General features: G+C 45.8%; 1 protein-coding gene across 1 annotated transcript in view; it reads left to right on the top strand.

Annotated features, from left to right (window-relative positions):
- Positions 1–15840, top strand: part of LOC126292004 (uncharacterized) — an 807472-nt gene that overhangs the window by 736442 nt on the left and 55190 nt on the right. Inside the window, exon 8 of the mRNA XM_049985788.1 lies at positions 12754–12989. Coding sequence (XP_049841745.1) covers positions 12754–12989 — 236 coding nt within the window. The remainder of the gene's footprint in view (positions 1–12753; positions 12990–15840) is intronic.

Here is a 15840-nt window from a genome sequence, read left to right as displayed (position 1 = left end):
TTTACGTCTCGCCCGCGCCCGTCAACACCGACATTGGACGTTTAATTACTGAAAACATGTTGCCTGGTCGGACGAATGTCGTTACAAATTGTATCTAGCGGATGAGCGTGACAACCTCATGAATCCATGGACCTTGCATATCAGCAGGGGATTCTTGAGGCTGGTGGAGGCTCTGTAATGTGTGGGCCTTGTTCAGTTGGAGTGATATGGGATCCCTGATACGTCTAGATACGACTCTGTCAGTAATACTTACGTAAGCACCCTATCTGATCACCTGTATCTATTCATGTCCATTGCACATTCGATGGACTTGGACAATTCCAGCAGGACAATGCGACACCACACAAGTCCAGAACTTGTACAGAGTGGCCCCATGAACGCTCTTCTCAGTATAAACATTTCTGGCCACCAAACGGCTCAGATATGAACATTACTGAGCGTATCTGGGATGCCTTGCAACGTGCTATTGAGAAGAGATCTCCACTCTCTTGTAGTCTTGCAGATTTATGGACAACCCTGCAGGATTCGTGTTGTCGATTCCCTCCAGCACTGCTTCAGACATTAGTCGAGTCAATGCTACGTCATGTTGCTCGCGTGGTCCCTACACGATATTAGGCAGGTGTACCAGTTTCTTTGGCTCTCCAGTGTATGTACTTTTAAGGAGGTAACATGTAGACAAATAAATATAATAATTTTCGGAAAACAAAAATTCTTGATACTTTTTAATCACACCTCGTATGTCCACCTGTTCGACGACCCTCCTTGAAAATGGGGTAAATGGAATAAAGAAATGCACTGACGAACGGAAGTCCGGGAGATCCTAACCACTAGCAGCAGTAGAGTGACAACAAGCGCTCCCTCCCCGAGCAGAAGCATTAGCGAACGAAGCCTTTCAGCTGGGTGTACGGTCTGTAAACACGCAGCGACTGACCTCGGTCCTGCCGTGTTGTGCTCAGCGGGACATTTCCTAGCGACAACAGCTGTGCTTTGCCGCAGCACGGGGACGCCTTAAGTCCCCAGGAGCACAAAGCACACATCAGTCCCTGAGGTCAATTGGCAAAAACTGCGCGCACATACACCGATTACAAACACCGCCACAGTTGCAGTCACGTGATGCGGCAAAGAAAGTGCACGGAGGATCAATTGCGAAATCCACCGACATTGGCGACTTTAACAAAGGACAGGTCTTAGGGAGCAGCGCCTGGGATCTAAGGTCTCAGAAACGGCGAGGGTCGGCTGTTGGCGACCTCCTGTGTTCATCTCTGGAACGCTGTCGAAGGGCGGAGATACATACATACATAAATCCTTGTTCCATAGATCATGAATACGACATTATGTAATGTTCTGGAACGTGTCACTTTAATGTAAGCTTTATTTACACAAAATCATTAATACATTACAGGGTGAGTCACCTAACACTACCGCTGGATATATTTCGTAAACCACATCAAATACTGACGAATCGATTCCACAGACCGAACGTGAAGAGAGGGGCTAGTGTAATTGGTTAATACAAACCATAAAAAAATGCACGGAAGTATGTTTTTTAACCCAAACCTACGTTTTAATAATGGAACCACGTTAGTTTTGTTAGCTCATCTGAACATATAAACAAATACGTAATCAGTGCCGTTTGTTGCATTGTAAAATGTTAATTACATCCGGAGATATTGTAACCTAAAGTTGAGGCTTGAGTAGAGCTCCTCCGTTGTTCGACCGTGTGTATCGGAGAGCACCGAATTACGTAGGGATCCAAAGGGAACGGTGATGGACCTTAGGAACAGAAGAGACAGGAACAACACATTACGTCCACATGCTAACACCTTTTTATTGGTCTTTTTCACTGACGCACATGTACATTACCATGAGGGGTGAGGTACACGTACACACGTGGTTTCCGTTTTCAAGTACGGAGAGGAATAGAGTGTGTCCCAACATGTCAGGCCAATAGATGTTCAATGTGGTGGCCATCATTTGCTGCACACAATTGCAATCTCTGGCGTAATGAATGTCGTGCATGCCGCAGTACATCTGGTGGAATGTGGCCACAGGCTGCCACAATACGTTGTTTCATATCCTCTGGGGTTGTAGGCACATCACGGTACACATTCTCCTTTAACGTACCCCACAGAAAAAAATCCAGAGGTGTAAGATCAGGAGAACGGGCTGGCCAACTGATGCGTCCTCCACGTCCTATGAAACGCCCGTCGAACATCCTGTCAAGGGTCAGCCTAGTGTTAATTGCGGAATGTGCAGGTGTACCATCATGTTGATACCACATACGTCGACGCGTTTCCAGTGGTACATTTTCGAGCAACGCTGGCAGATCATTCTGTAGAAACGCGATGTCCAGTAATGCATGTTCCGTAGATTCACTGCCCCGTGGTTTGTGAAACCCGCTTCATCGTTAAACAGGTAGAACTGCGACGCATTCTCTGTTAATGCTCACTGACAGAACTGCACTCGATGATTAAAGTCATCACCATGTAATTGCTGATGTAGCAACACATGAAACGGGTGATAGCGGTGACGATGCAGTATGCGCATGACATTACTTTGACTCAGTCCACCGGCTCTCGCAATGTCCCGTGTACTCATGTGTGGGTTCATGGCAACAGCAGCTAATACACCAACTGCTCCTGTGACGGGCCTGTTACGGATCCGTTTGCGTGCTACGACCATACCTGTTGCATACAGTTGGCGGTAGATGTTTTGCAATGTGCGGCACGTTGGATGCTCTCTGTCCGGGTACCGTTCTGCATACACCCTGCAAGCTTCAGCTAAATTTCGTCGACACTCGCCATAGATGAGTATCATCTCCGCCTTTTCAGAGTTCGAATACACCATGGTCATAGTTCCTACAACGCCACACTATCACAGACGTCTGGTAACACGGTGTACTACAGTTGGTCTGCGTGCGGAAACGAATGCAGAATAACAATAGCAGCAAGCGCTACATGCGGACACTGCGACAGCTAGACCAAACCACAACAGTGCACTACAGCCACACTCGTAAACACGGTCGTCATCGTAAACATGTCCCTGCAGATGCTGCTCGCCGACCGTGGCCCGTGTTTGTTACAACACGCAACTGAACGCCAGAGGTTTCAAGCGCCAACTTTAGGTTACAATATCTCCGGTTGTAATTACCATTTTACAATGCAACAAACGGCACTGATTACGTATTTGTTTGTATGTTCAGATGTGCTAACATTTTGATGCATGAGTTGAAGATTTTCTTGATCTTGTCGTCTTCAGTGGCGAATCGACATTTCACCTAAATGGAAATGTGAACACACGTAATGAGTGTATCTGGGGGTAGGCAAATCACCACGATATGGTGCAGTTGCAACGAGACTCCTATCGACTTTCTCGGTAAGCAACTGTAACTGGTATTTCTCAGCAGCCAAATGGCGCGCCATTTCACTGGCATAACTCAGCACGCGACTGGCTAACGACGTTGTACCGTACCACCGGATTGGTCGCAAGGCGCTGGATGACAGAGCTAGTTTTATACGATCTTCATGTTCACACACGATCTGATCCCATGCCGTTTTTGCCTTTGGGGGTTCTTAAAGGATGATGTGTGTTTGTCTCCGCTACCAGGTGATCTATTCGACTTCAGAAACAGCACTGTCGCAACAATTGCTATAGACATAGTGGTCAAGGTTTTGGAACATCTCGCCTACCGACCAGATGGGTGATGATGGTGCTCGCATTGAACACTTTTAAGAAAAACTGTTATAGTTCCTCTTTCATTTGATGTATTATTTTCAATTGTAAGTTAAATGTAATAAATGCTACATAGCCTTAAAACCCGTATATTCATTTTGAAACACCCTGTATATTAAGAACAATACGGGACCTAAGACTGAACCCCGTGGGACACAATTCTTGCTACCTCCGCAGTTAGAGGACTCTGTTGATTTTTTTCTGACAATTTGTACTGTTAATTTCAACCTTCTGCAATATGAATTAAATCATTTGTGCACTGTCCCACTCATACCACAATACTTAAGCTTATCTAGAATAATTTCATGATTCACATAATCAAAAGCCTTTGAGGGATCACAAAATATCCCAATGGCTGATGTTCGGTTATTCAATGCTTGCTTTGATCATTGAAAACATAGATAGCGTTTTTTGTTGAAAAGTCTTTCTGGCAACGAAATTGACATTTTGTTAGTACTTCATTTTTCAAATATGTGATTCTCCTCTTGAATACATTACTTTTCAAGAAGTTTGGATAAAGCTATCGAAGTGAGATTGGGCGATAGTTGTTTGCATCAGACCTATTCTCGTTTTTATGCAATGGTTTAATAACCACGAGTAGGTGACGAGTTGTTGAAAGTCAACGCCACGTCACACGTGTGAAAGTTACAGGCTTGCCTGCTGTGTATAGCAGGATAGGCAGCGATCCGTGACAGAAAGGACGGGATAAATTCTGTGCTCGATTCCAGTCGTCAGCTTTGAGCAATGATGTCATACCAGAGACGACTCCGCTAGATAGAGACCATCTTTGATAGCAGCGATATTCGTAAACAAAGGAATGTAGCGTACGGTAAAATTAAAATCACTGCGGTTACATGTGACACATCTTCCGAAAGACGGAAACCGAATTTCGGAAACAGTTTTTCACTGTCACTAGCGGAGTTAAATATGGCCCTGGAAGACAGCTCATCCGCTTTCTGATTGTCATCACACTCGTTATTTCTTTTCTCTTAAATATTACACACAGGTAGCTTCATGCTCAGTCTAATATTTCTGTTTCTCCTTCACTAACGATACTAACCGAATATTTTGAAAACAAGACGTAACTTTACAACCCAAGCACGTCTCAAAACCGGATACGTTTACACGGAAGCGAAAATCGGAAAACCGGCAACTACAAGCGGATTTCCAGAATCACTTTGGAAGTGTTTACATGACCACCCAGTAGCGGTATTGAAAAATCGGTATACAAAGTCCTGTTTTGGGATCTCCATGTAAACGAGGTGAATCACAGTTCACGCGAGTATTTACCGGCACGAATTATAACGAAACTAACTGAAGACAGTAGAAATAATTAAGAACAAAACCAAACAGAAATATATATATGCGTGAAATAAATTACTATCGTAAATGATGCGACTTAGAAAAGCACAGATAACGTTTAAATAAAATTCGTTACATTATAGTGCGTGAAGTCTTTATATAATAAAATGGCGTTAATTTGTATTAATAATTATTGAATCTAAAGGGCTACCGCTTGAAAGTGGGGGTTTCGGGTGAGGAGAAACTAAAACGCAACGCAACTACTGGAAAACGAAATAAATAATAACGTATATGGAACAGTAGCACGAAATGTGGAGAAACCGACACAGAAATTCGAAAACAAAGGCCAGTATACAAATAACGAAATTCACAAAAAGTAACAAGCATTGGAATCGATAACTAGAATTGACCGACCTACATTCGTTAATCCTGGTTACCGATTCCAAAATCAGCTACGTTTTCGCAGAAGTTCAGAGAGCAATTACGGGTGCAGAAATCCTGTTACGTTTCGGTGCACACACCTGCTGCAAAAACGATCTAAATAATGAACCGTGCAATGGTTGGATTCGGTAACTAGAATTGACCTCTTGTATAGCTTATTTGTAGTTACCGATTCTAGTATTTGTCACTTTTCCCAGTGTTTTTAAGAGGAAAAATTATAAAAGCAGAAATCCTATTACATTTCGGTGGACACATCTGTCGTAAAAACGACCTAAACAATGAACGATTGAAATGTTGGAATTGATAGCTAGAATTGACTTATATAGGTCACTTCTAGTTACTGATTCCAAACATTAGATTTCACATAATTTTGTGTGTGTGTGTGTGTGTGAGAGAGAGAGAGAGAGAGAGAGAGAGAGAGAGAGAGAGAGAGAGAGAGAGAGAGAGAGAGAGAACTCGGTTTATCTAGTATTTGTAGAGTTCTTATTGATCGCGGTTTTTCTAGGATTTGTAGAGTTCTTATTGATCGCTGGAATACTGCGAAGAAGTAACAAATATTGCAGGCACCGATTCCATTTTTTTTCTCTTTTCCATAGTAGCGAAGAGAATAATACCGAATGTAGATCTCCTGTAACACTGTAGTGCAAAAACTCGTCGCGAAAACGGTATAAATAGCAAACCGTCTAGTGGCTGGAATCGGTAACTAGAATTGATGTATATGGCTTAATTCTTGTAATCGATTCCAGCATTTTTTGTGAATTTTCGTTGCTTGTTTATTGCTGTTTCTTCTAGGATTTCTGAGTCGGTTTCTCCACTTTTTATGCTACTATTCTTTTTATGTTTCATGTATATTATTGGTTATTTCATTTTTCTCGTTGCTGTGTTTCATTTTAGTTCCTCCCACTTTTCTGCGATAGTTCCGTTAATTCAATAATAATAATAATAATAATAATAACAATAATAAATATTTATTTATTTATTATTATTATAAATTAACGCTGTTTCTGAATGTTTCGACTACACAGTGCGCTATACTATAATCGATGTAAACGTTCTCTGTGCTTTTCTTCCTCGCGTAAATTACAATTATAATTTATTTCAGACACGTATCTTTTTCTGTTCTTATTTACTTTGATTGCCTTCATTTCTTTTCGGTATCATTCGAGACTAAGTAATTAATCACGTGAACTGTGATTGTAATTTCATCGCAATCCATATTCTTTTGTTTACGAATATGATCGCTGCTTTCAAAGATTGTTTGTGTGTATAGTTTTTGCCTTAGGTTGACGTCATAGCTTAAAGCCGACGGATGGAGACTGACACTAGAATTGACACCGAGGACATCCAAATTTCCGTGTAGGGAACCCGAAAGAGATTTTGATTTTCAATTATACAACTACAAAGGATACGAACTATTGATAGGCCGGCCGTGGTGGCCGAGTGATTCTAGACGCTTCAGTCCGGAACCGCGCGACTGCTCCGGTCGCAGGTTCGAATCCTGCCTCGGGCATGGATGTGTGAGCTGTCCTTAGGTTAGTTAGGTTTAAGTAGTTCTAAGTTCTAGGGGACTGATGACCACAAATGGTAAGTCCCATACTGCACAGAGCCACCAGTACTATTGATAGACAGCAAGCCCAATGATAGACTAAAACAATCTATACACCCACAGTACTATCGGCCATCACCAATCCCTGTTTTAGTATTTCTTACTTGCAGTTGAATTTAATGCGTGTTACCATTTCTTGTTTTCGTGCTGTGTGCTGTTGTGATTTTTTCTAATTAAAGAAAAAGAAAACCGATTTTCATCTGTTCGCAAACGTTATGATAAGTTAAAAATATGTACGCTCTGCCATAATAGCCCAGTTATCTGTCACCAGCGATGTTTAATGTTTAGCACTGGAGTCGTTATTAGGAGGCATATGTAACTTTGGAGTGGCAATGTTTTAGTATTTCACAAGGTAGCGGAGCGGTAAATAACTTTACATTAAATTGGTTCATCAAAATACAATGTTTACTATCCCTAGTATAACTCTGGAATATTCGTCACGTAGTTCAATCGGTCAACCACCATGTACGGCAAATAGCATTTCTAACCATGCGTGTGCTGATGTTAAACACCAGAAGTCTAGCGCCTCTTTGCCTTCGGCGAGAAGCATTTCCAACAAGATTGGTCGTATTCTGCGGGAGTGTAATAATTAATGTGCTTTTCTACCGCCATCTAAGATTAGAGCGCTTGTGGGATCCGTAAAGGGTGAGTAGGCTGGTGTCCATCGTATTCGCTGCACTCGCTTCGTGTCGGACTATCAGAATTGTCGAGGGTCGGTGTTTTGAGCACAGCCGAGCGTATCTGCTATTGCAGAATATTACCTTGGTCGTCCAGTAGAAAACACAAAACGGAGATTCTTGCAAGTACTTCTCATTATTGTGATAGTGTTACTTAAGAAGGGAATTGAGATTACATTAGTAAGTGGTATTGTCATTAGAGATGAATATTGTTCCTTATATTCTGCGTGAGGTGTTACTCTCCCCCTGGTCAAACAACAGAGGAACAGAGTTAATGCTACCTCACCCGTTGGTTGTTAATATTCACTGTCGATAGCTTCTGACTCGGTTTTCTTGTAGCTATTGTGGGAGGGGGGGGGGGGATGGGAGGGAGAGAGAGAGAGAGAGAGAGAGAGAGAGAGAGAGAGAGAGAGAGAGAGAGAGAGACATCTTTCGGCATGTACGAGAGAGTACTCTGCACAGTGGGGCAGATACTCCTCATAGCGAGGTTTTAAATTTAACTCTTCTCGCTCAGCGCTTGCCTTTGTGCCTTATAATGACAGGGCGTTCACCACTCGAAATATCGGCGGTTGACGAAGGCGTCACCCGGCTGAAACGTCCCGGCAGATTAAAACTCTCTCGTAGCGTCTGCCAGTGGAATCCATTGAGCATCTCCGAAGTGCTCCCGTGAAGAAAGCGCCATTCTTCGTTGGATCTCCTCCATCTCTTGTACCAGTCCTACCAGGTAAGGGGCCCAGACTGTTTGACAGTACTCAGGAATCGGACGAACAAGTGTTTGGTGGCACCTGCTTGTCCTAGAGTAAATATGGAACGGTCATTCCGCCTTAGGTAGCTCTTTATTGTTATTCCTACGCAGTTTTTTTCCCCATCGATTTCTCACCAGAATTGTAAGCACTGGATTTCTTTTCCTATGAACGTGCAAAATGTTACATTTACTTGCGTTCAGTGACCTCCTCCCAGGGGACTCATAACTCTTTTGGGAGTACCCACCTGGCTACTGCAGGGCCCCAAGTTTTTGCAACATTACTTCGGCATGTTTATACTTCCACTGTCCCTTTGACCCTCTGCCTCTCCATCGGATGGTTTTCTTACCGCTGACCCTGCTTGCACCTGGTTTATGATAGGGCCTCGAGTTTCCACTTCTGACGTATTGTACAGCTTTTCATTAAAGAAACATGGGAGGGTTGTACCAGAAGTAAGGTTCCGAATGAGCTGCAGCCTCGAGGGAAGCTGCCAGGCTAAATCCGTGCGCAGTGGTTCCCCCCTCTGGAGCCGGCTCCTCCGTGACTCGCTACGTCGCTCAGTGTTGGCTTGGCAGCCGTCAGAGGTGATCGCCGCTCCAGCCAAGTGCGAGGCTCGAGGAGTAATCCGGTTTCTCCACGCAAGGAAGTTACCGGCCGTGAAGATTCATCGGCAAGCGACTGAGGTTTACGGTGAAGAGTGCTTCTCCGTTCAGCACGTTCGCAAATGGTGCAGGGCTTTTGCTGAGGGTCGCACGAAAGTTCACGATGAAGAACGGAGTGGAAGACCGCCGGTTTCGGATGCCATGTCAAAATCGTGGGAACTAAACTCAATGATAGCCTGGCCAAACTGGCTACCAGTAACCCAACCCTTGAGATTGGAATTCCAGAAACAGACCTTCAATCGGTATTATGCTGTCAAGTTTTAGGTGCCTAGAATATGGAATGGCTCACATTGACTTCACCAAACCAATCATGGGTGATAAAGGAGACTATGAATCTGTGGAGGTCCTCCATGCAGGCCTCTCAAGGACTCTACTGTCCTTCTTCGTCTCTGCATTGGCCGTATGTAGCTGACTCATAGTCATCTCCTTTATAGTGAGGACCCAAGGTACTGTTATTGTGGCTCCCATTTCATAGTCGTCCACAATTTGCTGGACTACCCCAACATAGCAGCCATGTGGTAGACTCTTAACCCCCTGACTCACTACCGCTGGTGATAGGAGATGATGCCCCAGTGGCTGACATAGTTTCATGTTTTATTCATGAAGCAGGGTTCTACAACTCCCCTTAAGGGAGAGCTGGAGGGTTATTGGCCCATTGAGGTGTTGGCAGAACACTCTGTTGCCTCTTCTGCCCAGAAGGCTGCAGCCGTCTGAGCTTGGTGGTTCAGCAAAGTCCTCATCCTACCTGCTCAAACCTCTCACTCTTGTTCCCCCTCTCTCGCTTGGTCTGTTAGACTTGCCACGTCTGTTTTGCTAGTCTTCCCAAGGGAGTCTCTTGTAAGTGGCTGCAAACAGCCTCGTAGAGCATCTGACATTATCCATTAATCATTAAAACAAATTATAAACTTTAATGATCCTTTCACTCTTTCTTGACGTACTCTTGAAATTACCTTCACATCTTCTGATTTTGTTCTGTTAAGAGCATCGTGTTGTGTACTGACTGCAAGGAAGCCTAGAATCCTGTCACAAGTCTGGTACGTCAGATAACATGTCACCAACCCGAGTTTCAATGTCAACAGTGCTGTGAATCTTATGGAGAGACAGAGTAAGCTGAGTTTTGCAAGATCTCTGTTTGCAGCATCCGTGTTGATTTTTAGAGGAGATTTTTGTTCACCAAAAACGTCTTAATACATGATCAGGAAACGTGTTCCGTATTTCTACAACTGATTGACATCAACGATATAGACCCATAATTATGTGCATTTGTCCTACGACTCTTCTTGAAAGCGCGCATGGCCTGCGCTTTTTTCCAGTCATTAGGTACCCTACAATGCTCCAGTGATCTACGGTAAAATGTTGCTATAAAATGCAGTCAAATGAAAACTGAACACACTCCACTCTGGGACCATGGAATGATTCTACTCAAAAGTAATCAGCACAAGCGTTAAGACATTTATTCCACTAGGAGATGAGATGATAAACTTTTGTTTCGTAGAATTTTGTCAGCTGCTCACTGACCCACAACCATTCTGATTCTCGCACTTCTTCGTCCGATTGAAATCGACACCCACGCACGTCTTTCATTAAGTTGTAAACGTAAGAAAATCACACGGTGAAAATTACGGCTGTCTGGAAGGTTGTGTGAAGAGTTGTCTTTGTTCGATTGGCAGTGTGAGGGTAGGCTCTCTCTGGTCTACAGTCGTACAGACCTGTCTGTTCGAGGACAAAGGGACTGATGACACTGTAGGTTGGTCCCTTTAAGCATCCAACCAAGCAACCAGCGTCATCTGTCAGTCCCTGCCCCATTCAACAATCCTCTGCAGCTCCTCCTGCAGTGAGATGTAGTCTCCTGACGTCGGTACCTTCTTACAAACAGCCTCACGGAGCAGGCGACGTTAGCTGGACGATTCCGGCCGACAGTGTTCTTACAGCCGGATGGCAAGTGGTAAAGCCAGCAGTAGAAACATCCCGCATCACAAGTCTCAGTTAAGTCACAATGCCCTCCACTCGTCGATTTCCACGAAGGCGGAACTGCTGTCGATGTGTGACGCCACAAAGACACTTTGCAGAAACTGCGATGTACCGTGGAACTGAAACAACTGCGAATGCTGTCGGACAGAATCGTCCCATCCCACGATAACGCCCACGCACACTAAGGCTTCGCTTCAGCGATCTGATCGGGTAATGCTGCAACATCATCTGTACTGTAGGCGCCCCGGTGGTCCCGGTCGCCTACGGTGGACGGGAGGCCGAGCGGTGACCTCTCCAGTTGTCAGGATGCTAGGGAACGACTGTGGGCGCGTCAGAAACGCCAAGGAAGCATTATTAATTCGTGACACCTTTTTCCTGCCGAGTAAAATGTGGCCCGCGTAACGCAGGCTGGCTGAGCTCGGTGATATCTACGACCTTCCCTGAGTCCTCGCTGGCTCGGAGCTTTGACACCAGCTCCGGGCCGCACCAGTCTTGCTAGCTCATCGCCGCGTGCTGTGACGTAGCGATGGAACGCCCTTACTTGGGCCACGCGTGGCTGGTGGTGCTCGGCTGGCCGGCCGCCTCGGCAGGGGACAGCAGGCCGCTGCAGGTGGGAGACTCGGGTTGGAGTCCCGGCGCTGTCGGCACGGGAGGCGTTCTCGTAGTGCGGAGTGTACTCTATCCCACCTCGTCTTCTTCCCTGCTCCTCCTGATGGCACGGTCGTGGTAGACGTGCGGAATGGGCTGCAGTCCCCCAGCATCGTTGGCTCACCAGGTTGTGACGGCGGATGCACAGGGCCTACGCCCCACACTATCTTGACGACGGCTCACTGATGTGGTCAGCATTGGGGGCGAGCGAGTCTGCCGCGATGTCTGCTAATCCTGGGTCGACGATTGACAGCGGCAGCAGAGGGGACCAGAGCTGGTACTGTCCCCTCACGTCTGCTGCCGGATGGGCCGCCCTTACTGCAACATCTCCTTAATAAATATTAACATGTCGATCACCGAGCTGAGCGCTACGCAGCGCCCCAGTACACATCTAACTGCAAGTCTCACTGCGAGTGCCCTGTTGCTATCAAAGCTGGCGTATTTAAAGGAAGCACGAGCGACGTCCTGACGTCATGCTCGTTTGTAATGATTGCATTCGTTCCACTTATACTGCTGATTTATCTGTCGTACTCGCCCCTCAGGTGTTATTGCGGCAGAGTTACGTGTTGTTGCGGCAGACTTACGCGAAGTTGTGAAATGCAGTACAGCTGACGCTATACCTCTGTCTTGCACTCTACAAAAGTCTCCGTGCTAAGCAATTCTCTCTCGCCTGTTGTGCGTAACCAGGCCATTGCCCCTGCGTGACGACACTTTCCGATACATGTGCAATCCTCTTACTTCTTGGTTAACCTACTGCCTCCGGCTCTCGGCATAGGCAGCGAAACTTCGACAATATTCCACGTTTCCAACTCTTTACCATTCCGTGACTCTACAGTACAGTGCGGATCTTTCACCGATCTTTGGCGACCTGAAGAAAGGCGTGTGTGGACGCCAGTTCGTCAGACAAGAAAGTGAATCTGGTCCTCGGGAGTGGCTTTCGTCGCCTTACCGGTCGGTGGTGTGCTCGGCAGGGTACGGGGAGCTGGTGGCGTCGCTGCAGCGGCTGCAGCTGCTGCTGAAGAAGAGCGCCGCCGACGGCGTGGGGTCGGGCTCTGCGCTGGGCGCCCAGGTGGCAGCCGTGCAGACTCTGCTGCTGAGCCCGCAGTTCGGCCGCGCGCTCGCCGTCCACAACAGGGTGCAGCGCGCCGCCGCCAGGGGGCTCTGCCGGCCGCCCGCCGCCGACAACGCGCACGCCCTCTCCAGGGACGTAAGTATCGGCCGTCGGCCCTCTGCTCTGGCCTCCTCTCTCTCTCTCTCTCTCTGGGTCTCCATGAGTCTGTACTGTCGATTGTTTGGGTGCAATATTCAAATTCCCAAAAATGTTGGGTAGGGTCTCGTAGATTTAAATTGATGGTCAGTACAGGGTGTTTAAAAAAGGACTGTACAACCTTGAAAATTCATATAAATTAATTCATAGTTTCTACAGAAGTTATTGTTGTGTCTATTTATACGGAAAACATGAAGTTTTGTACGAGTGCAGAGTCTTGCAGAGATAACGTTGAATAAAATGCCCTCGGGTTTCCAACTGAGTCAAAACTACACGAGCTTTCAGCCAAGCAGTCCTTGACCATTGTCAAGTGTTATGACTGTCATCAGAGGTATTATTGCCTACACTATCCAGAGAAATCTGCGTTAGCTGAACCACATAAAATTTGACGATACCTCTGTCGTGGCTCGCACTAACAGCTTCTGGGACAGTTTAATAAAGGAAGCTATTGAAATAAAAATTACTCTGAATAGAGACGGTGGCTTGCAGCTCAGCGCTGCATGGGATCCAGCGATCGCGCGGTTGAAGAGGGCACATCCAACGCCAACTCAAAACGTGCCCGTATATGGCAATGTCACGGGCACCAGTGACGTCACAGCTAGCGTAATATAAGGGCACACCCAAAGCCCACTGGCAGTCATAACACTTGACAATGGCCAAGGAGTGCTTGGCCGAAAGCTCGTGTAGTTTTGAGCAATTGACGCGGTCGGAAACCCGAGAACATTTTATCCACTTAAAGTTTTGTCTCGCGTAGTTCGCTAGTCCCGGATCGCACCGCGAGGAGCGCTAGAGGCAGTTGCGTTAAAGATGGCTGTCTTCACCGGACCCGAGCGTGCCAGCTGTCTGTTTTGGTTTGGAGAATCGAACTCGGCGACAACAGTTCAGCGTAATTTCCGTACCGAGTATGCTAAAGATCCTCCTAGTAGGCCTGTAATTTATAAGTGACGTAAATGTTTTGTGGGAACAGGGTGCTCAGTAAGACATGGGGAAACATCAGGTCATCCAACCACATCTCACGACATCGTCGTGTGAGTGAGACAACGTTTTGTCAACAGCCCTGCGAAATCGGCCCAGCATGCATCTCGCGAACTGCAGATCCCACATACAACTGTTTGGCATGTATTGAGAAACTGTTTGCGTTTGAAACCGTACAGATTGACTATTGTACAAATAATAAGACACTGATAAAATTGCTCGGAAAAACTTCGGCGCAGATATGTTAAAATCGATTACATGAGGATGAACATTTCTTGGACAAAATCATCTTTTCTCACTTGTCACTTAAGTGGCAAGGTTAAGACATAGAGCAGTAGGATTTCAGGCAGTGAAAATCCTCATCAAACATTGCACCATGTTTGTGATAGCCCTAAACAGAATGTTTTTTTTTGTGATTTGTGCAAGAACAAAGTGTACAACCTCTTTTTTCCGCGAGAGAACCATCAACAGGATAGTGTACCTGGATATGTTACAACAATTTTTGATACCACAGATCGATGAGGATGACTGAGAACGAAATGTTTATTTCATGCAAGGTGGTGCACCATTCCACTACCTGACCGATGTCCGGGATTTTGTCAGTCATTGCTTTCCAGGTCAATGGATTGGATGTGTTGCGCCAATTGCAACCTGACACCACTCGATATGGGGATTCATCGAGGATATCGTTTTTGTACCTCCTGTGCCAGCTTCTCTACCTGTACGTAGAGCAAGAATTTATGCCGTCACTTAGAGAGTTACACCTGCAGTGCTACAGCGAGTTTGGGAAGACACTGACTTCCGATGGGGTCTATGGAGGATAAGCCATTTGTAGCATCTTTAGTTGAAGGTAACAAAATAACACTAAACCAAGCTCTGTATCTTCTTTCAATAAAGGTATATGAATTTTAAAATTTGTTATATCCTTTTTGAAACACCCTATACAAATTCACAAGTGCTATACACTGCCAAATCATAATAGGCGTATATGAGTTGTGTTCAAAAAGAAACCAAGCGTTTGCTGTATCAGCTTTATTGCTTATTGTTCGATGTTTTAAGCACTACCCCCTTCAGAATAGTCCCCTGTGCTGGCCGCATACCGTTTCCATCATTTCTTGCAGCTTTGGAACGCCCCGTGGAATACATTTTGTGGGATGGCGCGCAGGTTGCTCGTTGCATTGTCCAGTATCTCCTCTATGGTTTGGGAACGACGTCCTTTCAAGGTGTTTTTCACCTTTGGAAACAGGAAAAAGTCTGCTGGGGCTAGGTCCGATAAATACAGTGGATGGGGATGGCACCACATCTGCAGACACAAGTCACCTAATTCCCACAAATTCCGGGGAGGGGGCAGTGAGCTCTGACATCCTATTCAACCAAATCCCAGATGTATTCAATCAGATTCATATCTGGTAAGTTGGAGGTGCAGAACATCAGTTGGAACTCGGCACTGTGCTCCTCAAACCACTCCATCACACTCATGGCCTCGTGACATCGTGCAATATCTGGCTCAAAATTGCACTGCTATCGTGAAACATGAAGGTATACACATGGTGTGCAGTGAGTGTGTGATACTCCTTGGCCATCACAGAGCCTTCAATGAGCTCCGCTGGAACCACGGATACTCATGTGAATGTTCCCCGGAACATAACGGAGCTGCGGCCAGCTCATCTCCTACCCGCAGTACAGGTGTCTTTCTCTGGAAGACGATGGAATCGCGCCCTCCCATCAGCATGGTCAAGAAGATATTGGAATTTGTCAGACCGTGCAACACTCTGCCACTGCACTAATGTCCAGTGCCAATGGTCTCGTGCCCATT

The sequence above is a fragment of the Schistocerca gregaria genome, chromosome 9, assembly GCF_023897955.1.
Source record: "Schistocerca gregaria isolate iqSchGreg1 chromosome 9, iqSchGreg1.2, whole genome shotgun sequence".
NCBI classification, from domain to species: Eukaryota; Metazoa; Arthropoda; class Insecta; order Orthoptera; family Acrididae; genus Schistocerca; species Schistocerca gregaria.
The sequence above is the reverse complement of the archived record's forward strand: the minus strand, read 5'-3'. Positions and strand labels throughout refer to the sequence as shown.